Genomic DNA, 26,330 nt, shown 5'->3' on the forward strand with positions numbered 1-26,330 from the left:
ACAGGGCTGCCCCTTGAGTCCTTACATTTTTATCTTGTGCCATGAAACATTAGCTCAGAAATTATCTTCCACCTCCAGTATTCCTAGGTTTCCAGGGATTAAATTGTCAAGAAATGGACCAGAACTAAACCATATTTTCTTTGTAGATGATTGTATTTTCTTTATAAAGCCAGTATAGAAAATGCATCCATTTTGGACCAAATCTTATCAGATTATGCTCTTGTTTCTGGGCAACACATTAATTGTGCAAAATCTGCAATTATGTTCAGTAAGGGAACTCCACCTCATACCAGGACCTCAATCTCTTCTTTCCTACACATCACAGCTTCCCCATCCCTTGGAATTTACTTAGGCATACCATCTTTATTAGGCAGGTCTAAATCTGACACCTTTTCATACATCCTTGATCGATTTGCCTCCAAATTGTCGGGCTGGAGAGAACAACTTCTTTCTGCTGCTGGAAAAGAAACTCTCATTAAGGCAGTGGCAAATGCAATTCCTCAATATGTGATGTCTAGTTTTTTACTCCCAAAACACTTTTGTGAGAAATTGAACCAACAAGTTAGAAATTTTTGGTGGAAATTTGAGATTGGTAGGGGGCTGCATTGGGTTGCTTGGGATAAAATGTGTCAACCTAAAATGCTTGGAGGTATGGGGTTTAGGGACTTTCATTGTTTCAATTCTGCCCTTCTTGCAAAACAAAGTTGGCGTCTTCTTCATTATCCAAACTCTCTATGGGCTCGGGTTATTAAGGATAAGTATTTTAAAAACTGCTCTATCCTTGAAGCCCATCATAAAAGGGGCGAATCCTGGGGGTGGCACAGTATTCTTAATGGTAGAGATCTTCTAAAAAAGGGGCTGTTGAAAAGAGTGGGAAACGGTTTGAACACACATATTTATCATGATCCCTGGCTCCCTTCTTTACCCATCAAAAGAATAACTTCCCCTCCCTTGGTTCAAGGAATCGATTATGTTCATGACTTAATTAATTGGGAGAGTCTATGCTGGAATGAAAGACTTATTACTTCCCTTGTCTCCCCCTAGGAAAAAATTGCAATTCTCTCCCTACCCATTCTTTCACCCTTGGTTCATGATTCTTGGATTTGGAGTTTAGAAAATTCTGGGTTTTTTTCTGTTAGATCTGCTTACCATTTGGCGAAGCAGCTCACACTTTTGTCCCCTTCTCAAGCTTCAACATCTACTTTTTGGAAGGAGATTCGGACTATTCATACTCTCCCAAAAATCAGAAATTTTCTTTGGAAATTGGGTCATGGTGATGTTGTTCTTAATCAACCTCTGTTCCATAGAAGGAGTTCTCATTCACCTTATTGTTATATTTATTGTTCGGATTTTGAAACAATTGCCCATGCATTATTTTTCTGCGATCATGCTAAAGCATGTTGGAAATTCTCACCTTTGAGAATAGATGTGTTGGAATTTTCTGGTAATTCAATTCAAGAATGGATGACTTTTATTCATACCCGATTTCGAAGTTCTTCTAATATGAAATGGGTGGACACATTATGGTCTTCCTTATGCTGGTTCATCTGGAAAAGGAGGAACAAGTTCATATTTCAAGGGGAAATCCCCCATTTTAATAAAACTCTAATCCAATTTTCAAGTTTAATTGCAGAATTGCAGAATGCTCTAGTGCTTTCTTCTTCACCCTCCCCCTCTAGCCAGGTTTCTTCTACAACTGTGGAGGATGTTCACTCTCACCTCATTTTCACCGATGCTACTTGGGATGCCCACGCTTCTCAAGGAGGTCGAGGCTGCATTATTTGGACTCCTTCTGGTTCTTTTCTAGTGGCAAAATCCGTTGCCTGCTACTGTACTTCTGCTGCCCTACTTGAATTAGAAACTATTAGGGATGCAATTCTGCTAGCTGTGAACCTTGGAATTCGACGAGTTTGCATTCACACTGATTTCAAGCCTGTGGTTTTTGCACTTGCTGAAGGAAATTACAGTTTTGATTGGTTATGCATAGGTCTTTTTCATGAAATTTCAGTCCTTAGTACCTCTTTTGATCTGTTTAAAGTTGTATATATATAATATACAACAAAATTACCTTGCTGATTTCCTTGCTTTAGGTGCAAAGAAACTTTCTTGTCACGAGTCTGGTGGTCGTCCCCACCCTTCTTCATTATTGACCAATCTCTTGTTCTGACCAGGCAGATCTCCTGGAACTCTTTTATATGATATGATATTTCCTTTCGTTCAAAAAAAAAAAAAAAAAAAAAAAAATCTTTACCAGGTAAAAAGGAAATAAATGAAGTGATATCATCCAACTAAGAGGGTCTAATGTTATTGGTCAATTAAGAAGGGAGGCAAGTGAAATTTACATTTAAATATAAACTATGCCAGGTGAGCCAAGAATCGAGATCATCTCCCCGACAGCTCCCCAACCACAAAAATCAGAGGGTCCCACTGGTGAAAAAAACAAGTGATTTTTTTTCTTTAGAAAGTGTTTTTCACCGTGGGCCCCAATGTTTTTGTGGTCAGGAAGCCGTCGGGGTCGCTGATCCCGACTCGTAAGCCAACTACAGACTAGGTTGGTTTGACCCTGGAGTTCGTTTTCATTTAAGACAAATCCGGTCCAACCATCCTGAAATCTATTCGGACAGTTCGGTCCTTCCACATTCGTGGCGCCAAATATTTCCAACCGACGGGAGCAGGATAATCGAGACGATTAAAAGTGGTTTCTTATCAAGTAACTGATCATGTCCCACTGAAGAATTTCTGCTCTTTAAGCTTCAGCTGCTGAGGGATAGATTTGCTAAAATTGCCATACATACTGATGATGGCTGCGCTCTTCAACTGCAACCAGGAGCTCATATTAGCCAACCTTCCCTTTCATTCTCACTACTCATCCGTGAAATTTCCAATCTCCGGGGGTCTTTCATTTTTATCTTCTAGGAAGAATTTGATTTCGGCGCTTCGTTGTTCTCATAGAGCTGATGAGGAGTTCAGTGCAGAAGATGATGAGACGAACCAATCAAGGAGACTCTCTGAGCAGTCTTCGTGGGAAGCAAAGGACTCAGAGGGAAGAGATTATCTTTACAGACTGGGTAAAGAGGCTGACAATATGAATATTGCAGTGGGAGCTAGGGCTGGCATCGTTGACGACTTATTCGTTGGAGATTTTCTTGGCAGAGACTGTAATTGTCGTTTAATTTTGAAGAATTTAAATTTAAATTTCTTTTGTTGACGATTCTGATTTTAGTTAATTCTGTTTATCTTATTTCTTTGTTGCCTCCCTCCGTTTTTCTTTCTGTAGCGGATATCGTCTTTGATTACAGGCAAAAGGTGACTAGGTCGTTTGAGTACCTTCAAGGCGATTACTACATTGCCCCAGTTTTCATGGTTTGTCAACAGTTTTCCATATTATTACCTTTTGTGTTGTGGAATTTCCTTTACATTTAAATATTAATCCATAAATTTTTGTTTTATTAGTGCCCCAGTCTTTCTTATACTGTGGATTTTTTGATAAGATGCAATTCTTGGGTTACTCTAATTGAGAACTGACAAAAGGTTTGGCTGAGTGCAATGGGCTCAGAGAGAGATGGCTTCCAACTTCGAGAGTAGGGGCCTCCTAACAGAAAAAATGGATTAGCAGAGGAACATTCTTATTGGTTTCATTCATAGTTCAGGGGTTTATATAGCCATTACAATTATTCCGTTAGGGATCAGTCATTGTAAGACAGCTTCTATTCCCTTGAATCCCTTCTATTACATTCTATTCCGTTCAACATAATCCCTCAATGTCACTGGCCTATTCCTCACTTTCATGCTCCTTCGTGTAGTCATAGGGTCACTTTCCATCTCAGCTGCCACTTTATCTTCCTCTCTTGCTGATTCACCAGGATATGTAACATTGTCATCCACTGCAAGAGGAACCTTGTCCTCAAGGTTCAAGTGGGGAAAAAACTGTTTGAGAACCGAAACATCCTCCCGAGAAGCATCCTCCAAAGGGAGGTCTTGCCACTAAACTAATACCTAGGTCACGATGCCGGTGTTGGCGAAAATTCAAAATGGCCAGGGGAGTGAGTTGTGCTTGAGGGGAGACAACAGTGAGTGGCGTAGGCAGAGACAGAGTTGCAAAATCAACTACACACTTTTTAAGCACTTATATGTGAAAGATGAGGAATTTTGGCATTGCTGGGAAGATCTAGATGGTAAGCAGCATTCCCAATTCAATCAAGGACCTTGAAGGGGCCAAAATAGTGCCGGCCAGGTTTCTAGTTAAGCGTAACGCCAGTGATTGTTGGTGATAAGGTTGGAGCTTTACAAAAGCCTGATTGCTAATGTCTAGGGAACGGTCACTGCGTCACCTATCTGCCTGCTGTTTCATGTAATTTTGGGCATGGATGAGGTTTGCCTTGAGTGTGTGTAGTAGGGTATCTCTACTTTGCAACTTGAAATCCACCACTGCAGCCTCAGAACTTCCAGGGACATAGCAGGATAATGTGGGAGGCGGACTACCCGTTGAGAGCCTTAAAAGAAGTCGCTTCGATGGAAGTTGGGTAAGATTAATTTTACTTATATTCTGCCCATGGAAGAAATTTAACCCACTGGTTAGGTGCATCCAAAATGAAGCTCTGGAGGTAGAGTTCTAAGTGGCAGTTGAGTGCCTCGGTTTGGCCGTTTGCCTGAGGATGGTAGGCTGAGCTTATAGGAAGGGTTGTGCCTTGCAACCGGAAGAGTGATTGCCAGAATCTTCTTAAGAAGATTCTGTCCCTGTCGCCGACTATCGGGGCTATGGAATTTGATGATCTGGGAGGTGAAGATTTCGGCCACTTGCTGGCTGGTAAATCTGGTGGCTAAAGGAAATAAATGACCATACCTAGATGATCCACGACAACTAGAGTTGCAGTTTTGCCTTGTGAAGGGGGAAAACCAACTATAAAATCCATGGCCACATCATCCCAAACTTGCTCTTGAATGGGCAGGGGTCAGAAGAGACCCGCCGGAAGTTGGTTTGAGCTCTTCGTTTGCTGGCAAATCTGACATTCGGCAAAAAACTTGTGAACATCTTGACTTATGGTCTCTCAATGAAGATTAGCAGAAATGCATTGGAGGGCGTGGTGAAATCCGACGTGACCACCTGTAGGAGCTGAATGAAACTCATTGAGAAAGGTGAGGTGCAGCACTGAAGAACAAGGAAGGTCCAAGTGTCCCCTGTGGTACAGCAAACCTTCGTGGTATTCAAAAGTTGGTGCCGAATTAGGATTATTCTTGGAGCCGAGTATAAAGTGCTTGAAGCTTCAGATCTAAGCGACTCAAGGAGGGAAGGAAGATGGGGACCTGCAATAAGGAAGGATCAGGTCCTCTTGTTGCTGTCACAGCAAGATAATGCATCGGCGACAATGTTCTCTCGACCTTGATGGTAGTGGATTTCGAGGTAAAACTGAGTAACTTGGAGAGCCAATGGTGTCATTCTATTGTTTGAACGACTTGCTCAATGAGGTTTTTTATGCTTTGCTGATTGGTGTGAATAATGAACGAACACCCCAATGAATAATGTCTCCACTGCATAATTGCCTAAGTAGTGGCATATACCTGACAAACATGGGTAGATGTAGCTTGTATATGGGGACAACTTCTTATTAAAAATGGAATGCTCCTATTGGGACAGCACCGCCCCAATGTCCATGTGGGAAGCATTTATTTCCACCATGTCGGGAAAAGTAAAGTTTTGTAAGCTAAAATAGGGTTCAAAGTAAATACTGATCGTAAATTATCAAAGGCATCCTGGGTCACCATTGACCAAGTGAAGGTGCCCTATTTTAATAAATGTGTTAAGGGATGGCAAGTTGGGCATGATTGCAAACATGGTGGGAGATCTCACCCTCGAGTGAGATCTCGCCACTTAAAAAAACCAAGATCTTGCCATCTCGGTCGAGATATACAGATTTTCTGGTGTAAACTCGGTGGCCCATCTTGGTGGGTTTTAGGGCCTCGATTGGGTTGAAACTTGGTATTTAGCCTATTTAAGGCCTTTTGAACACACTGGTCGCCTTAGATTTGTGAGAAAATAACCCTAAGTATATCTTCTAAGTCGACCCTATGTGTAGAACCGAAATGCTTGTGAATGCAAGGTTAGACATCATGTAATGTAGAGATATCAAGTAATTCAAGTTATCAACTATCAAGTATCAAATACATTACACATCAAACTATCAAAGAACTTAAATGTCTTCAAAATTTTACAACCATAAGAAGTTTTAGACTTTTAGTAAGTCATAAATCATAATTTATAAGTTCACAATCACAAAAATACAAGAGTTATAAGAGTACAAGACTACATGACAACAAGAGTATCACTCAGCATTCTGCATCAAATGATTCTGAACGGTGGGCACATATGACTCCCAAGTCAACTCATCACTGTAGTATGTCACATATCAGTTTATGTGGAACTGATATGTCTCCATGTCAGAATACTGGAGGAATAGCACTTTAGGGTAACCGTCAATCATGGGTGGGTGAAAGAGCCATTGCTACTCTTGTTGTTCGTGTTGTTGTTAAATATATGGGTTGGGGTTTCTAAACCAGTCAGTCAACAACCCACCTTCACTCCCATATGTGTACTCTCCAGGTTCAGGGTCTTAAGGATAGCATGATCTCCATAAGAAGAATACCCAATGTAATCTTACCCGATGCTGTGATCCCCATATAGGTACCCCAATGACTGCTAACTGGCCAAACCTTGTTGTTATGAACCACAGTGACCATGATCTAGGCTCATCCTTCCTATGTTCAATTCAAGATCCTACATGCTTGCATCATCATTCGTTTGCCCCTGGTTTGATCTGCTCTTCCTACTCCTAGTATAAATCCGGGAGATAGGGGAACTGTGGCTCGTCTGTGTCTAATGACTCAAACCTAGTGGAGGTGACTCCCTTTGTTGACCCTGACTTCCACCAGCAACACCACCATTCTGACTGCCTCCGTGACTCAATGGTTGACTTGGGCCACTTGGCCCTTCGTATCATCGGCATCATTTGAACTCCCACTACTAGACATCACCGTAGTTGTTTCAAGTCGATCAGGTGGCTCCACAAATGGTACACTTGGTCTTGCTAATGCTGCTACAACAGCTTGACCCTCATCAGAAGACATGTGGTCAGCCACAACATCTGGGCCCATGGCAGCAAAATGGTAGGATCCAACTGCCCTCCTGGCCCATCTAGCATTGGGCCACCTCGATCCCTAACCCATTGATATATAACATCATCTTCGTCTTCCTCTGTGGGGGGCTCGTGGAATATATCAGTCCAAGTCAATCGGTTCCCAATTTCCGTCATCTATATCATCTTGTATGTGTCCTACTCTCAATCTCATGTTGTAATGCACACACATGAAGTCCTCGAGCCTCTTACTCCCCACTCTGTTCTATACCTTATTATGTATGAGCGAGAAGGTGCTCTAGTTCCTCTTGCAATTAAAGGATGAGCAAGTCTGTGAGAGTACATTAATTGCTATGTCCATGAGATTTTGCAAACTATTTCCATATAGCACTCACCAGTTAGCTGCATAACCATATATAAGAATGCATTAGGCAAGTAAGTCTTAATACTTATATAACTTATCAGTCATCACTTATAGAGTTATAGTAATGGACTATTTACCATGATAATTTTTTTATGTCTTCCATCTATCATTGATGATCCTCTCGTAGGATTTGAGGAGCCAGGGGCAACAACTTTAACCAACTCTTTCATTTGCTGGAGTGGAGCATATACGTGGGGCATTATGGGCTTCTTTTCCGAATCCGCCATCCTTGAAACAAACACAAATAGGCTCTAAAATGTCCACTGTCCTATTCAATTGCCTCCAAAAGGAATCATTGGCAATGATTTGTTGGACTACAACTGCATCAAGATGGCTAGATCCGCACCAATTAAACCACTCCTCACTTGCAAACATGTGCCTTAGACCCACCACTTTCTTCTGGAAGCTTTTCAGAGCTACAAAGTGGGTGGCAAATCTAGTCAATCCAGGTTTGACTAGATCACCCTTACAATGGTTCCTCATCATCTTCAACATATAACCATGGCTATAAATAAAATTACTGACCCTTCTAGCCCTGTCAATCACAACACTGATTGACTTTCTCTTCCCTAAGTCCTTCAACATAAGATCAATCGGGTGTGCTGCACATGGTGTCCAAAAGAGGTGGATCCTGCTGCTCTTCTTCTTCATCAACATTTCACCAGCTTTTTTTAAGTTAACACCGTTATCTGTGACAATTTGGACAACATTGCTTGGCTTTACCTCAAGGACCACCTGCCTAAGAAGCTTGTAAAGGTAGTCAGCATCTTTGATTTTATCTGAGGCATCCACTGACTTAAGGAAGAATGTCTTTCCATTGCAGCTCAGCATGAAATTAATGATGGACTGTCTAGTAGGACCAGTCCATCCATTAGCCATCACAGTAACACCATATGTTGTCCATATTTCCTTTAATGAACCAATGTATTCCTCCACCTCTTGCTTCACCTTTGGTAAATATTTATTCATTACTTCCCAAGCTGTTGGGCCTTTAACCCCTACACTTACCCTAGCAACTGCATTGATCATCCCCTGATAGTATGGTGTTCTGGCTACATTGGCTGCAATGTTATAGAGCATGAATTTGCTGATCGCAAACCTAGCTTCCTCCTCCCTACTGCCTTCTCTACCTCCAACAAACATATATGGAATGCTTCTTTGATAGTTGTCTTGATGCTTGAAGAGGGAGGGGTCTTGGTCAAATGTGGCATCATAATGTGCAATCTTCCTCCTCCTTTCAGTCCTCTCACTTCCATGAAAACTATGTCTAGGTGGCATGGATGCCCCTGACCCCGAACCACCTGCTCCTCTTTTTTGTTCATATTGCCTCACATTTTCAAAATGTAAGGACTGTCTGCTAGCTTCCATTGCAGCCTTCATCTGTCTCCACTCGGCCTGTGATTAAATACCCATAAGCCTCCTCCTCTCCTCATTGTTGTATGACTCCTCCTCAACATCAACAAAAGGTCTACTCAACACTGTATACTCAAATTCCCTTTGCTTTTGTGCCATCTCCTCCTTTTTTTTTTTGTCTCCCTCCCTTTAAAGTTGTTGCAATTGCTTTTTGCACTTCATAAGGAACCTTGGGACACTTGGCAACATCTTTGTAGCCATTAGCCAAATGTTGCTTTCATCTGGTTGAACCACCAGAATTCAAGGTCTTGGGGCAATACTTGCATCGGGATTTTTTCTTGTCGGCAGTCAGTGGATCCCTATGTTGCCAAGCAATGTCCTGAGTCCCACTGCCAGTGCCGCTACTCCCACTAGTTGCCATTTAAGGTACAAGTCTACAACACTGAAATACATACATGAATGTTCCCAAATAATCATTAGAATAATTTTTAGATAAATAAAAACATGTAAAAACAATTTATAAAACAACAAAACACACACTTTGTTCTAAAATAACATATATACAATGCTCAAACAACATGTTTGTATTTTTAAAATTAACTACATAATATGAGCATCATTTAATTTTTATTTTATTTTAATAAAACATTAATTTTCATAATTATTTTATGTAAAAACAATTTATAAAACAACAAAACACACACTTTGTTCTAAGATAACTTAAATACAATGCTCAAACAGACATGTTTGTATTTTTAAAATAAACTACATAATATGAGCATCATTTAAATTTTTTTTTAATAAAATATTATTTTTCGTAATTATTTTATTTAATTATTTAAATAAAAATAAAAATAAATACAGAAAGCGTGATAATCAAAATATGAATACATGGGGTTGTAGCCCTCTTAATGTAGTTTAACATAAATGACAATCACATTCATATCATAAGTATTTTTTTATATTTTTTAGTTTGAATTTTTTAGATAATATATTTTTTAAATACAAAAATTCAAAAAAAAGGAAAGAAAAAATTCCATGAAAGTGTAGATCAAAGCTAGTAGATCAACATATATTTACGAGACTCACACACCCATTGTAGAACATTCTATTTGTAAAAATTCAAATTTGGGGGAAAATTTTACCTTTATTGAAGATCTAGTTAAAATAGGCTTGAATGATGATAATTTGATGTTGTAGATGTGTTAAGGATGTTTAGAAGTTAAATTTCCAAAATATTCTAGCAGAAAATCAAGTTTCTGGCAAGTTTTGAGAGTTGCAGCGAGAGAGATGCAAGAGAGAGGCGAGATATTCCTCTCTCGAGGGAGATAGGGGGTTTTAAAACCCCTTAAACCAGGTGGTTGGACCAGAGTTGGTGAGATCTCCCATCTCTCCCGTCTCGTCTCTCCTCTCGTCTCGCTATCTGGCGAGATCTCCCACTATGATTGCAAACCCAATGCCAGTTGTATCCTATTAAACCCATGAACCCACGAAGTTCTTTGAGGGATGTCGGCCATGGCCATTCCACCATCTTTGAAAATTTTGACCGATCCATCGCGATGCTAGATGTAGAAACCGTGTCCCAAGTATTAAACCTCCTGTTGCCCAAATATACACTTCAAGTGTATGTGAAAAGAGAATGTTGGCATAGAACTTGCAGATTTGTGCAAATACTGCAGATGCTCATACCAAGAAGGGCTCTGTACCAGAAGATCATCAAAGAAAATAAGGATGAATTTTTAGAGGTACGGTTAGAAGATGCTGTTCATGATGGCTTGAAAAGTCGATGGGGGTGTTTGTAAGCTAAATGGCATCACTAGAAATTCGAAGTGGCTGTCATGGGAACGAAACACTATCTTATGGGTATTCTCTGCCTTGATTCTAATATGATAATATCTAGCGCTAGTCCAATTTAGAGAAGAATTGAGTATTGCATAACTCATCCAACAATTCTACCATAGTCAGGATTGGAAAACGATCACACCTGTGATGGTGTTAAGAACTTGATAATTAATGTAAAAATGCAGAGAACCATCCTTTTTGCTTACCAGGAGCACTAGGCTAGAAATGGGGAGGTGCTGGGAATAATGAAGCCATTCTGTAACATCTTAGAGACTTGGCGCTCGAGCGGTATGATTTGACGTTGACAAGTTTGACCTTGGTTGTATGTGACTCAATGATCTGAGGGACAATTTGGAGTGAAGCTCGTTGGAACGGCGAAGACTGAAGCAAATTCGTCCAGAAGGTGTTGTAGATCCGGTAGTAGTGGGGTCGATGCCACCGAGTCCAGATATTGGAGCTGGATATGGAATATAGCCCTGAGGGCGTTGTTGGTGGTGAGGCGATGGAGGCTATGGCATTGCAATTGAATAGGACTCGGTTGTGCCTTGAATGTGAACCAGGCCTTGGGGTCCTTGAAATTTGATGGTCATCTTGGTGTAGTCGAATAAAATGAGACCTAGACTGGAAAGCCATTGGAATCCTAGAATGATTTCAGCACTAGCAATGGGTAGTACAAATGCATTGATAGTCATAGAGAGTAAGCAAATTGGAGGTGTAGGTCAAGGATGATGTCGCCGGTAGGGAGGTGAGTGCCATTGCCAACTAGGACATGAAAGGGGGTTGTGGCTTCAATTTGGAGGCCCAGATATTGGGTAGTACGAGTTTGCATGTAATCGTGTGTACTTCCCCCATCGACAAGAATTTGATTAGGTTTACCAGCGACGTAACTAGTAAGATGGATGTTGGTGGGAGAGGCGTGACCTGCCAAGGCATGGTACGAGAACTCAATGTCAGGAAGGGGAGAGGGCAGGAGTTCGGTTGTAAGAGGGTCCAGGTCTAGTGGTTCAGGAGGAATAAGGGCCAAAGGTTCGGCATTGCCATCCAACAAGAACAATTGCTTAGTCCTGTAGCGATGATATGGGCATATTTGTTGTCGCAGTTGTAGCAAAGGCCACACTCATGCCATTGCTGCATTTCAGTCGACGTGAGGTGTTTGATGGGGATGGATGAAGAGGAAGGGATGGGGTTGATATGTGGCAGGGGTGCGGGTAACAGTGGTCGGTTAGGCGAGTGGGGAGGAGGGATTTATGGGCTAGGGGAAACGGCATAATGAAAAGTAGGGCGATGGGCCTCCAAAAACTTGGATTCTTGAATGCAAGCCAGGCCCATTGCTTGGGCCATGGTTGTGGGCTGAAATGCTTGGACCTTGTGGCAAATTTTAGGGCACTGGCTTGAAAGGAAGCAACTCAATAAAAAGGAGGGGGAAATGTGCGTTGTCCCCTGTTCACAAGGGCCTCAAAGTTGGACTGATACTCTGCAACGATGGAGGTTTGCTGGAGTTTAGCAAGGGTTGTCCGAGAGTTGTCGTACTTGGAGGGGCCAAAACAGATCTCCAAAGCGGGAGCGAAAGCCGACCAAGTGGTGAAGTGAGAGGTGCCAAACATCCGCTGGAACCACTGGAGGAGGGGGCCATCCGTATGGAATGAAGAAATAAGGAGACATTGAGCCTCGACAGTCCCATGATAGTCAAAGAAATGCTTGGCTTTGAAGATCCAGCAGACTGGGTCGATGCCATCAAAATGGGGAAAGTCAAGGTGAATTGTGTGGGTTTGGATGGGCAAGGCTGCATGGAGGCAGGGAAAACAGAGGTGGAGGCAACGGAGAGAGGGGTTTCAGGATGCTGGGAAACAAAACGGGAAGGGGCTTCAACAGCTGGTTGGGTGGAAGGTGAAGGAAGGAGGTGCAGGGCCTGTTCCAGACTGCCATCAATGGCAGTGAGGCGAAGAGTGATTTCAGAGATGGACTACTGCTGATCAGGGAAAATGGATTGAAGGGAGTCTAGGAGTGTTCCATGGTCGGCGGTAGCTTTGCGGATGGAGTGAACAGAGTCATCAAGTTTCTGCAGGCGTGTGCCCTCCGCCATGGCATGGCAGGTTGAGCCAAATGCAAGTGGGCTCAGAGAGAGATTGCTTCCTACTTCGAGGGTAGGGGCCTCCTAACAGAAAAGGGAATTAGCAGAGGAAAATTCTTCTTGGTTCCATTCATAGTTCAGGGGCTTAGATAGCCATTGCATAGCCATTAGAATTATTCCGTTAGGGATCAGTCGTTGTATGACAGCTTCTATTACTTTCTATTACATTTTATTCTGTTAAACATAGCCCTCAAATTCACTGGCCTATTCCTCACTCTCATGCTCCATCGTGTAGTCACGGGGTCACTTTCCATCTCAGCTGCCATGTTATCTTCGTCTCTTGCTGATTCACCAGAATACGTAACACTGATAGTTGATGCTCAAGGTATATTTTGGCATGCTTTTGGATAAGAATTCAAGTCTAGATCCAAGTTGTATGAATGTATATATGGATCAACAGACTGAGATGTGAAGCTTAGCAACCTGTCTCTTAGGAGTCACAGATACTCCAATTATATTGCCACTTATCTACCTAACTGAGGAAAGATGTGAATGGTAAAAGAGAAGAGAAAACTTCACATTGTTTTTCCTCTCTCGTACTGCTTTTGTGCCAGCATACCCATTGGAATCTGCTGACCTGAATCTTACAATAAACAACCATAAAAAAGTATGTGTTAGGAAACCGTGAATCGAATATGAAAACTAATAAGATTCAATTACTGGAATAATGGAGATCAAACACAATGAAAAATAACACTGGTTTTGATGGTACCAGTAACCTGCTACAGCATGCTGCCCTCAGCCAAAGGCTGCCCAAACACTCACATAAAACATCCGTATCCTTTCCTCACACCTTCCCCCCCACCAACCAGAAGTTGGTTATGGTAACCCCTCTCTCTGCCCTCCACGTGGCATCCTCCCAGGGTCCTAACGTTCCCACCCCCTTGATTTCACCTTGTCCACAAGGTGAGGGAGAGTCTCAAGCTTGGTTCACATGCTTGCTGCTCAGCCATGCCAATTCAGCAACGTTCTCAGAGACCCTTATGAAAATGTAACTGATATCCAATGCTACTTCCCAATACAATGGCTTGGAATGTTCTATTCTTTCTATTTTTCACCAAAGCCGCTAATTGATCCAACCCTCCAATTGTAGACAGGGTTGCTGTCCTTCGTTGTTGCTCTCCATTTTCCATGCCCTCTTCCCACTTTATCATTGTGCCAGCATACCGATTTTTTCCACCACCGCCACTGTGTCTAACTCCACATCGTCTCCCAGTGCCTTCCTTTTCTGGAATCACCATGCTACTCTTCTGAGCATCCACAACCTGCACTCTTTACTGTGCCATGCCACACATGAAATTAGTCTTTATTATCCTTGCACACTGCAGCATTATATTTTTCCCTAAAAACTGCCTTATCTTCAGTTTTTTGAGAAGAATCTTTAAGAGAGATCCCTCTTCGTTCTCATGGACAGCTTCTTCAGGAGATCCTCTTCAGAGAAGAATGATGTTTGCTATCCCCCTCCTTTTCATTCAAATGTCATTTGGTTGGCTAGAACAAGTTATGGGAAAAGATGGATCCTTTGAAGAAATGTGTGGTATTGGGTAAAAGGTTCCATGCACGGTCATGAATGTTCCTATCCATCCTCTTGCAAGATGGGCAGAATGACAAAATTGCCCCCTTCCCCTGGAAAAGTAAAAAAAAAAAAAAAAAAAAAAGAAAAAATTGATGAATTTGTATCCCCTTCCCACATATGGGGTCATGTATGAAAACATCCTCCATATTATTTAGGAGATCTGCTCCTTTTTTTTATAAAATATATATTTGTTTAGGACAACCTTGTCTCTGGGAAATGATTCAATTTCCCATTAACACTATCCTTTGCTTCTGAAATTTCCTTTTGTTTCTGATTAAGTCATGTGCCTTCCCTAAGTATTGGTTTGGTGGCTGTGTCTCATACTTAACACATATGAACTACTATTAGAATAATCAATATTATTACTTTTGTCTCCTTATTTCCCTTCAAGATCCATGATACCATATTTCTTTAACAGTATTTCCCATTCATGGTGAATAATTGTCCTCCATTAGTTTTCTTTGTTTAGTGACAGCATAAAAGATTAAAAAACTTATTTTCTTAGCTTACGCTATCTTTTTAGGGTCTGCTACAGGAATCTTGCTTCTTCTATAGTTTATTGGTATGGGGTGGAAACTGAGTAGCTTTTCTTTTTTGTCGTCTCTAATGCCAACTTTCTGGATCTGAAATGCATTATGGGACTTGCCACAGGAAAAAGTTGGTAAGTTATATGATACGCAAGGAAAGTAAGCATTTGAAATATTTATGCAGAAAGTTCTCTCTCTCTCTCTCTCTCTCTCTCTCTCTCTCTCTCTCTTGTGCTTTCCCACTCACCATTGTGAGATGTTTTTTATTTCTTGCAGTGTGTCACATTGTGAAGAATTTTATTGCTCATCTTCTCAACACCAAAGTTCCTTTAATCCTAGGTGGACGTTTTCGTTTAAGACTCTCATTTATTTCTTCTCTGTCCTTTGCTGATTTCAATTTTGAATTTCTGCTACTGTGTTTCTATTCTGAACATATATCAAAAACATATACATGCAACTATAAGAGTAGCACATTTTTATAGGTATTTGGGGAGGAAAAGGTCAAGGGAAATCATTTCAGACAGAACTTATATTTCAGGCAATGGGAGTTGAGCCAGTCATCATGTCTGCAGGGGAACTTGAATCAGAGAGAGCAGGTAAAATGGTTTTTTAGCTTGTTCCAGATAACTATAGACATAAAAATGAATTCTGTAGGTTCTATCATTCTAAATGAGCAATTCTAGCTGAGAATTGGCCACGTAACGTGAGTTGGTTTGGATATAAAGTAGTTACTTATTTTGTTTATGCGTATGTCTTTCTTGTGTAAGATGAAATTGAGACTTGTTGTGTTGAACTGTTGGTGTGTTATTTGCTGCTGGCTTGACAGTCCAGAAATATGAAAGTTTGTGGAAAAAAGAAGTGAAAAACATAGCAAATTAGGTGTAGGGATGATCTTTGAGGGCTGGACTCCAAAAGACAAGTCCTTTGATGCTGATCAACAGTAGTTTCATAAGGTTCACCTCTTAGAGCTATCCATTGTCTTATTTTTGTCTAAAGCTCCCCAGTCCCCACTATGCCATAATAATTTATTTGTTTTTAGACTATCCTGCATGCTGTGGAAGGGGAATAAGATCAAAGGTTACTAGCATGATGGACTTCAAGAACATTCTCAAATAGATTAAGATCTGTCATCTTGAACTGTTGCACACAAATTCAGAAATATCTGGTATGGATGAACAATTCTTCTCATGTAAGAAACTACGCAGCAACATCAGTTATCAAAACCGCTCTTGACCATGAGATAACACCGGTGGTTTAATAGAGCAGCAACCCTTAATTCTAAAAGCATAGCAGTCCATGTTGTAAGATTTCAAAGGAATTTGGGGATTACTTGCAAACTAGAAATTTGGGGAAACATTGGGCAAATGATACTTCAAATTCATCCAACTGTTGAAGAGAATGCTACATAATTGACAGTACAGGCCTTGATCTAGAAAATATGAGGTCTTTGGAGAAACAAAAGGGTTTCCAAATTCCAACTGATTTAAACATTAAATTATTGTAATATGGGTACAGGGGTAGAATTGTCTATATGGTTTTACTTTTGTTGCCCTATGATTATATATTTCAGTTGTAATACTCATATATTATTGTAATTAATGGGCCTATATCACGTTCACTTTAAGCTCGACTCTGAAATTATTCAACATACATCAGAGAAGCGTTTTTTGGAATTTTTTTCATCAATGCTTGAAGCACCAAAAACCTCCACTTCTGCTTCCATTCCCTGTGCTTTGCAGTAATCCTGATGCAGGCCCATAGGTCCACATCCACAAAAAAGCCCAGAGGAAGAAGGCCGAGGATTTCTGGCCTAAATAAGCCCTATAGTAGGTTAATTTTACATTAAATCAGTTGATCCAGGTTCAATTTTGGTTCAGTTTGAGTCCATGTGGTTTGGTCTAACTTAAGTTAGGGTATAACCATAGAAAAAAATTCTATGGAAACTCAAGTTTCGATTAGGTGAAAATGGGAAACCTAGGTGGGAAACTAATAAATTTCGAGGAAACTTGGGACTTTTTTGTGCAAGTTTCGACATGAAGTTTCGATAGGTTTTAGGAAGTTTTTTTGGGTGGAACTTTGCATTTAAGCTAATTAGAGTATAAAGAACACATTGGCTGTATTTTGGTAAAAAAGTCAATGTAGATATGTCATTTAATGTACATAACGTCAATGTAGAGTTGTCCAAGAAGTACACTATAAACTTAACTACTTAAGTACATAACATTCAATATATAATTTCTAACTTCAAAACATCAAATACAAAAAGTAACTGACAATAAAAGGAAAGTACACCTCAGTGTCAAGAGGAGTGCCTCGGTGTATCCATCCTGTGTGATTTGCAGTACTATGTCTGTAACATCCTCTCCTCCAACCAACGAACATGGACATCCCATGACATTTTATGCCTTTGGTTGTCAAGGTAATCGACAATTGTAACTTTATAAGTCTGGTCATCAACATGCCTAAGATAACCAGTCTGAGGGAATACGTAATTTGGATAGGGAAGTCCTAATGGAGGGGGTATTTGGGAAAACATGAAACAAACAAAAAAATTGAACATATGGGAAAGTTACGAAATTTGCAAGAAAAAGTCCTAGGTTTCCACAAAATTTTCCATGTTTCCCACGAAATTTGGAATTTTTTTCTTCTCATGAACTAGCTGGTCTAGCTGGATCGAACCAAGTTTCGAGTTTTCGACAAGTTTCGACGAAATTTTGACAGTTTTGGTCCACTAGTTTTTCGTTATGAGAAATTTTAGTTTCGATGGAATTTTGTTCTATGGGTATAACTTTTCCTTAAAATTAGTATTATGTAGGGTTATCTTTAGGCTTGACATATAGGGGAAGTTTTAATTGGTTTAGAAGTCCTTTGAAATGCTAAGCTGGTAGTTATTATCGGTTTTAGAATTCCTTAAAAGATGGTATTAGGTAGGATATTATCTTGAGTTAATATGGGACTCTTTTATTTCTTTTGGTCCAGAAAGTACATATCATAATAGCTGTTATCCTTCATTGAAGCCCTTATGGATGAAAAAATAAGTTTTTGATTTCAATAGAATTGGAGTTATTTGAAGGCTGAAGAATCTGCCATTGTTTTTCCCTGGGAGAGCCAACAAGACTGGAGATGGACTGCATTGTTAACCAGGTTTGGGACATTTGAAGCTGCTGGACAGCTATTCTTTCTTGGCCAAGCAAGGCTCCAAATGGGAGTTCAGGCAAGCAACATCCCTCAGGTTTGGGACCTATTCTTTCCCTTTTTTGTTCTTTTCTGTCAGCCCTTAAAAGGCCTATAACAGGCCCGATCTGACAGGTCCTTTTCCAACTAACCCTAGTAACCTCCTTCTTTCACCAGAATCCCTTCTCTTTTCTTAGAGCATGGAATGAAATGGGGGTCAACCAATTTGACCAAAGTATTGACCAAAATGCTGTGAAATTTTGAAATCTTGGCCTGTCTCGAAATTTCAGTATCTCGAGGGGTTTCCTTGTTAGAAAAATTGAAGTACCAAATCTCATCGACATCATGGAGGTCTCGATTGAGATTTTGACAAAAGCACTGATTTCAGCAGGTAACCTATAAGAGAGGGGTTTTGACCATATTGAGTAAAATCTTCTTGAAATCAACGGTATTCATTAACAAAAAACACTGGCAAACACATGGAAGCAGTTGACTGAAGCCTCCAACACCAGGATTGAAGTGTTTGGTTCTGCTTGAAGTCTGTGATGTAGGATTCTTATGTGTTACAATCAGAGCACAGTGCACATTGAGTCCGATAGACTTACTGTGGGAATGACTAAGGTTGGCATGGCAGCTTCTATTAGTCAACACTCTTGAGTCTGGAGGAATTTATTTAGTGTTGTTTTTCCCATGAATCAAAGTTTTCATGTGTACTCTTATTCTTCCACAGTTTGCACATTATTTGTATTTGATATTAGACTACTAATGATGTACGTGCATATGTTTTAGCAAAATGTTAATGCATATTATAATGTGGGTATAATGTTTTACTTCATTATCAATTGAAATTGCTTGTCAATTATGTCGACTTATACTTCAGGCATGTTTAGTTATGTGAGAATCCATTCAGTTTCGTCTGTGTACTACCAAGCATGAGTTTGAATACAGATGACCTTGTATGTTGTTGTTTAATCTAATTAACTGCAAATGTCTTTGTAGGCCTTACAATAGGCTATCCAAGAAGAACCAGACCCAAAAATGTATAAAATCCACCAGAAAATACCTCTGGAAGTCTGAAACCTTGCAGATTTTGTACCAGGTTCGGTGAGGTTTTGACTGAAATCTCGGGATCTTGCTGGTCCCAACCACCTTAAAGACCCCGAGGTGAGATGAGATTTCAATCCTTGGCTGCAGTAGCACTCTATGTGATATGGTGATCTACCCATGCAGTTGCACTAATGTTGTAGTTGAAGATGCTGTTTGAAAGTTAGGCTTGAAGATGGAACCTCACCTGGATCCTTACAAGGTTGCTTGGGTGAACAACATAAACCTTGATGTAAATGAAAGGTGTTTGCTTGTATATTCTATTGGTGGTCTAATTGATCTTGTACAATGTGATGCTCTTCCTTTAAAATTTCACCACGTCTTTGGGATGCCCATGGTTGTTTGATAAGAAAGCCAACCACTGTGGTTACAAGAATACATACTCCTTCCAGCATGGTAGACTCGAGATGAAATTCCTCCTAGTGAAAGATCTTCCATCTACCAAGCTTAAGAAAACTGCTGGTACATTCCTTTATGGCTAGTTGACTTAGACGGCATCCTTGGACCTCATACGAACTTGTTGGAGTTGACTTCTTCTCAAGACAGACTTGATGCAGCATCACTTGATTGGTTGGACCAGCATGTTAGAATTTGGAAGCTGAAACCCAACAAGAACCATCCAAGAGTTTTTGGTCCAAGGGTGGGAATTAGTCAATTAAGTATTTTATTTTCAATACTTTATTCTTTTGGGTCACCTAGGTAAGATGAAGGTAGAGTTAGGCTTTGAGTCAAACTTTATTTTTGAGTTTCATATTGTTGGATCAAGTGCCTATTAGTCATCCAAAAGCTAGGACTTATGGAGGTGTTACTTTATTTCCTTATAGTCTAGCCAGCGGCATCAAGGTTTGAGCCGGGATTTGGGGTGAGGCCTTGGGCTACCTTAGTACCGTTGAGATTCCAACAATCCTCCCAAGTCATGCCACTAGGGAGACTTGAACCCATGAACCACCTGCTTTGGTGCCAATTGTAGGATCAAGTGCCTAATAGTCATTCAAAAGCCTGGACTTTTGGAGAGGTGCAACTTTATTTCCTTCTAGTCTAGCCAACACACATCAAGGTTCGAACCGGGATCTGGGCAAGACCTTGGGCCGCTCTAGTAGGTTTAAGGTCCCAAAACATCTCATCTAGCATACGCGTTTTTTCTTTTTTTTCTTTCAATTACAAGCTTGTAACACCCAGCTTGATTAGAGTGAATTTTGTAGATGTTGAGTATTCTCTTTGATTTTAGAGTGTTTGCGTTGTGCAGTTCTTCCTCTTTCCCTTGTGAATCTCCCCTTGTTTCAATTCTCCATTCTTAAGCCCACCATGGCAGCCTTACCCTAGGTCTGCATGATAACCCCTTACTACCAAAAGTGGTGGACACTTTAACAAATGTAATATATGTTATATAATGGAAATGATAGAGCAGGCTAAGCCAAACTATTGGTTTTGGTGTGTTTTCCCCCAATTTGATGGTACAATGTTTAATCTTTTTTAACTGAATTTGACATTTCCTAGTGCATTTCAGCATTGACCAAGGTCGAATCCCTGGTCAAAGTCAAAATATCGAACCCTGAAAATTTTCTAGCTACCCTTTAGTAGTAAACATATCTCACATTGGTCCCTTTATGTTATTTAATCTTCCTATTTTGTATGCTTCATGAGGAATATTTTATTTACCATTGGATGTTTGTATCTCTTTTTTTAGGTGAACCAGGAAAACTCATACGTGAACGGTATAGGACAGCTTCTCAAGTAGTCCAGAACCAGGTTAGAAACCTTTCTGCTTTATTTAATTCATGATTCCTTTTTCCTTGTTCATATGCTATTATTATCTTTGTATAAGCCTACCTGTTTAGTTGATCTAACAGGTGCAACGCTTAAGAAGTCATACAAAAATGATCATTGGTAGTAGGGAGCTTTTTGAGTTCCTCTTTCCTTCTTTTCTTTCTTTTTTTGGGGGCAGGGGAGGGTGTTTAAATAAGGAACTAATTACCAACAGAAGGTGGACTTCAAGAGCATTGGTGACAGCTGGCCTCCATGAGGTGTCTATTCTTGCACTCAACCTCCACATTCTGAGCAAGGGTATCCACACAACCAGTCTGATGAATAATCCTGTGCTCAGTAGGATATGACTGTAGTTCACCAACTTTGTACTTTGTTCCATTTTGTTTGGCCTAAGAATTTCTTCCAAATTGAGTATGTACCTTGTATAGAATATTTGGAAACAAGTGCTGAGTAAGTAATTCCTTGTAGTTATATTAAAGAAATCAATAAAAGTGACAAACCATCTAAAACCAGAGGTAACGCACTGGGCATGTCCCTATATATCCAAATGAATAATATGAAAAGGAGCAATTGAAAGCACAATGGAAATGATTCAAATAACATTTCTTGGTCAAATCTGAAGAAAGACTAGAAAAGTTTGCTTAAGCTAGATGGCCCAGACGGTGATGCAACTGAAATAAGGTATATATTCATCTCAATAAAAGAAAGAAAAAAATAAATGCTGAAGTAAGGTATATAAAGCAGGTGTAGAAGAACCAGAGGAGTTGCCAATAGACCAAGCTGACTGAGAATGCTCAAGCAAGTATAGCCAATCAGCTAGTCTACCACTACCCATCATACATCCCATTTCTATTTACTAAAACAAGTGATGAGACAGAAAGTAATTTTGTAACTCAGGTCCTGAGTAAGACCACTAATAGAAAAATGTTAGCTGAAAAATTGGAATCATATGGCACAGAAGATAATTGTAAAGAAGAAGAACAATGAGCAGAACCGTTCCATCCAACTTGGGAAAGAGAACCATCAGCAAGACATAATCTAAAGGCCTTAGATTAAGGAAAACAGGAATGAAGAAAAGATGTGAAATATGTTATGTGATTAGTTGTGCTAGAGTCAATGATCCAGGGAACTAAACTGATGGAGGCATTATAGCCATTGGAAAAGAATACTCTATGTAGAGGATGTGCTAGAGTAATGTGTGGCGGTAATGTTAACGTCAGCATTGGAAGGAAGCAATGATGTAGAGTACTTGAGCATGACTATCAGCTGAGACTGTTGTTGGAACTTATCTGAACAGAGTGGTCTGCTGGTGAGTGAAACATTAATGGTAGACTGATGGGCTGTAGCCCCATTCCTAGCACCATACCCCCATCAGGAGGCCAGGAGTTATGATGGAGCTTTGAAAATTTCTCTTAGGTATGGGGCTTATGACCACATTGTTCACACCTGACTGAAGCATGGGCAGAACCAGCAGAGTCAGTCACACAGGTTTGAGAAGCAGGAGAAGAACTCTTATAAAATGGAATGAGAATGCGGGATCCAAGCCGTCTAAGACCGAGTGGAAGGCCGGACAAGAGAAGCCCTAGGGTTGCTGCCCAGCAGCACATCTCTCTCTCTCTCTCTCTTTTAATTTGTTTATTTATATATATATATATATATATATATATATATATATATATATATATATATATTTTTTTTTTTAAAGTTTTCTAAGTTAGTTCAATTGGACAGTGCAGATTTTGTATTTCTGCCCAAGACGAGGGTATAATAGTAATTCTTTATCAGTTTAAGTAATTAATAGAGGCCCTTGATTTAGGGTCCTATTCGTTGTACAGGTCTGAGTTATAAACATCTAGCCGTATTCATGTTTCCTAGTCTGACAGATATTTTCTAATTTAAGTCGAGTCTAGCTTGGAGTCCAAATCAAATTAGGACCCCAGCATATTATTATGTATAAATAAGTCCTCTGCTTGATGGAGAAGGCACCCAAATTTCAGATTATAAATAAAGCTTCTCTATTTGAGTACCCTCTTGTGGTTTGTTGCTGCAATACTGGTTTTGTTCAATTTGGTCATTGAAGATCCATGATTGAAGAATTAAGGTTTTATGGTGCAATCATTCCTAGGCTCTTCTGATGGCTGAAAGGACCGCCTTTGACACCACTCCTCCACTTGAATTCCAGCATCTACAAGCCCCCCATCCTGATAGACTGGCAATCACAGAGAGAAACAAATGTGGATTAAACCTGCTTTTGTACCATGTTAGAATTTCAGCACCTGTAATCAGCCTGGGGACTAAAAGGAAATTCAGAAAGTAGAAGAAGAATAGAAGAAGACTGAAGGAGAAGAAGGAGAAGAAGAGAAGAGGGAGAGAGCTTGTGCGTGTATATTTTGGCTCTCCTTGGTGCTTCAATTATAATGTAAAATCAAGTTTTAGTTTAGGAAGGTTTCATAAATTGAGTTATAGAAAAAAGGAAAATTACATATTATCTCCCAAATCTACTAAAAATGACACTATCCTAGGGAGATTACTTGTCAACTAAGCAATAAGAAAAATAGAAAATGACTAAACTAGAAAATAACTAAAATAGAAACGTAAGCTAAAATAGAAAGTGATATTCTAACACACATATTGAAAGAGCTATGCTTTGGTGATGATTCCTCTATAATAGTATGGTGTGATAATCAGGCTACTATTCACATTGCTACTAATCCGGTGTTTCATGAATGTACAAAACTTATTGAAGTTGATTGTCACTTTGTTGGTGAAAAGCTGCAACAAGGGTTGATTTCTCCAAAACATGTTCGTACAGGGGAACAGTTGGCAGATTTACTCATAAAGTCCCTAGGGGCTTGCCAGGGTTGACTATATTTATAACAAGCTGGGCATGAGTAATCTCTATGCTCCAGCATTAGGGGGAGTGTTCGAAGGGTATTATTGGAAGAGAGCAAGTTGGGGAGGATCTCAAGTTGGTTCTACACTGATTCGAGAATCCTACACAACCCAGAGGCTCTTCTTCCCCTAGGTGATGTTTCTTCATTTCAAACACCATATCACATTGTTTCACAGCCAGGTGGTCTTCTTTAACTCTCCCTCTCGTGCTGCCTCTTCTGAATGCAATCAAATATATCAATCATAATTTTTTTTTGAGTGCTCCTTCTTGTCTTTTGGAAAAGAATCCATCCTATCAAAATGGTGCCAAAAAATCACAGAATCCTTCCTTTTGCATGTGGTGGATTTGGGTGGATATTTATTCTGTGGGTCAACTTTATGTGATCTTGTGAGGAAGCTGGCCTTCTGTGCTGCTGTTATGGACTCCTACTCTTGAACTTTTGGTGCATATCTGTTTTGGGCCCCTACTCTCATTTCCTAGGATGGCCACATGACAATGTGGAACAGGAAGTAGTTTTGGACCCCATTTTCAGCCCTGACACCTTATTATGCAATATGTTGATAAAACTTAGCTTGACAAAAGGATTTTAATCATTTTTACCTAATCTACTACTTCATAAACCGGGGGGGGGCGAAGAGGCTTGAGAACCACAAAAAATGGAGATCTGCAACATAGTCAGTGTTTCACCAACTTCTCTTATGATTCAGATAATTTGAGAACTGTGAATCCCCACCATTTGTTGAAGTGGTGAAGATTAGGCGCAGTTTTATTCAATGATTCCACTCATATTGAAGAGAAAAACAAGTTTCTGAGGCCTTCAGTTGTTCTCAGTTTCATATGCCACTTATGGTTTCTTTTTTCAAGGTTTGAAGGATGTGTATGTGGTGTATCTTACTACTGTTGCACCATTTTGGACTGTACTGATCCTGTAACAGTCTCTTTCAGTCCTGTATCGGATTTTATCTGCCTTTATTGATTGCTAACATTTTTCTTTTGAACAATTTAATTTCGTTCTTGATAGCTACCAACTATCAAGAGCTGTAAGTATCATCCAACAAGTACTATACTTACTGATATGTAAAATCCTGAACTAGCGTCTGCCTTGAGTAAGAGGACAACCCATGCAAAATCTCTTTCGCGGCCCCAAAAGTATTATAATCCTTCTTTCCTTCTGTTTCTTTGGGCTGTTTTTCCTTGTCCCAGAATCATCTATGTCCTCAGTTCATTCCTTCTTTCATACTATATGATAAATTAAACTTTTTGACTGTTAGAAGGAAGAGTGTCTTCTGTTTATAAGATATTTATGCCGTTCTGTTTTATTTCTCCCTTGATTAATGCAGGGAAAACTCAGTTGTTTGATGATCAATGATATTGATGCTGGGCTAGGAAGATTTGGTGCGTGCTTTCGGGTTTGAATTGTTGATTTTGAATTAAATATTAAATGGAATGAAATGTTCCATTGTTTCATGCACCCTGACCAACTAGTTTCAAAAAAGTCAAGTCTCTGCTCACTTTTTTCTCTGGTTTCTCTTCATCTAGCAAGCTTAGGCAATAGTAGTCAAAACATGTCTATTGGGCTTGCAGTTGCAGGCCTGGTTGGCAATTCACCCAAGTGAAGTGCTAGTGGCAATACCTTCCATGTGGCATGTCATGTGGGCCCAGAGTAAGTGGAAGATGAGCTCCTGTGCCATATTTGAGCACAATTTGACCTATCCATATTTTTAAATGAAGAAAAGTCATGGGAAAGACGACACTGAGCTTGCAGAACTTCTCAAAATAGAAGTGACTATATCCAATAAAAAGTAGGCCTTTTGATTGAATTGGGACTCAATTTTGATACACTGGAATACTTGATCCGTCTTCCTACTCAATGCTTGTGAAGTTTGCTGTTATCATGCCATTTTGGCAAAAATTGAAGCACTGGTACAGCTGCCCACAATTCCACATTTATACTTCTGTACCTGCATCTTTTCTGCTTGTTCTATTAATTAATTCTTTGTTTATATATATTCATGTTATTGTAGGAAATACTCAGATGACTGTCAACAACCAAATCGTTGTCGGGACCCTAATGAATTTGGCAGATAATCCTACTAGAGTTAGTATTGGACAGGACTGGAGGGAATCGGATGTGACACAGAGAATTCCTGTCATTGTAACAGGGAATGATTTTTCTGTCATTTATGCTCCTCTGATTCGTGATGGAAGAATGGAAAAGTTTTATTGGTGAGTGGAAAACTTTGATTTCATCATACTATCTCATTTCATTGGAAAATTACAGTAGTATGGTAGGAATAAGGATTAAAATGTTGTTTTATTTCAGTAATTCTGTCAGACCATAATATCGGGAATGTTGCTGAAGTGTGGTATTTTTCTGCCAAGATTCAGTGGGTTGTAGGGAAAATTAAG

The 26,330-nt window shown here is 39.9% G+C and overlaps 1 protein-coding gene across 1 annotated transcript in view; it reads left to right on the forward strand.

Annotated features, from left to right (window-relative positions):
• Positions 1 to 2,667: 2,667 nt before the first annotated feature.
• Positions 2,668 to 26,330, forward strand: part of LOC149018736 (P-loop containing nucleoside triphosphate hydrolases superfamily protein) — a 67,550-nt gene continuing 43,887 nt past the window's right edge. The window contains exons 1-8 of the mRNA XM_089152899.1: positions 2,668 to 3,158; positions 3,278 to 3,363; positions 15,108 to 15,117; positions 15,260 to 15,322; positions 15,466 to 15,579; positions 20,949 to 21,010; positions 25,262 to 25,316; positions 25,946 to 26,147. Coding sequence (XP_089009025.1) covers positions 2,798 to 3,158; positions 3,278 to 3,363; positions 15,108 to 15,117; positions 15,260 to 15,322; positions 15,466 to 15,579; positions 20,949 to 21,010; positions 25,262 to 25,316; positions 25,946 to 26,147 — 953 coding nt within the window. The 5' untranslated portion in view covers positions 2,668 to 2,797. The remainder of the gene's footprint in view (positions 3,159 to 3,277; positions 3,364 to 15,107; positions 15,118 to 15,259; positions 15,323 to 15,465; positions 15,580 to 20,948; positions 21,011 to 25,261; positions 25,317 to 25,945; positions 26,148 to 26,330) is intronic.

Source organism: Hakea prostrata, chromosome 4, assembly GCF_041222555.1.
Source record: "Hakea prostrata isolate BN-2017 chromosome 4, UWA_Hpros_2, whole genome shotgun sequence".
Lineage (NCBI taxonomy): Eukaryota > Viridiplantae > Streptophyta > Magnoliopsida > Proteales > Proteaceae > Hakea > Hakea prostrata.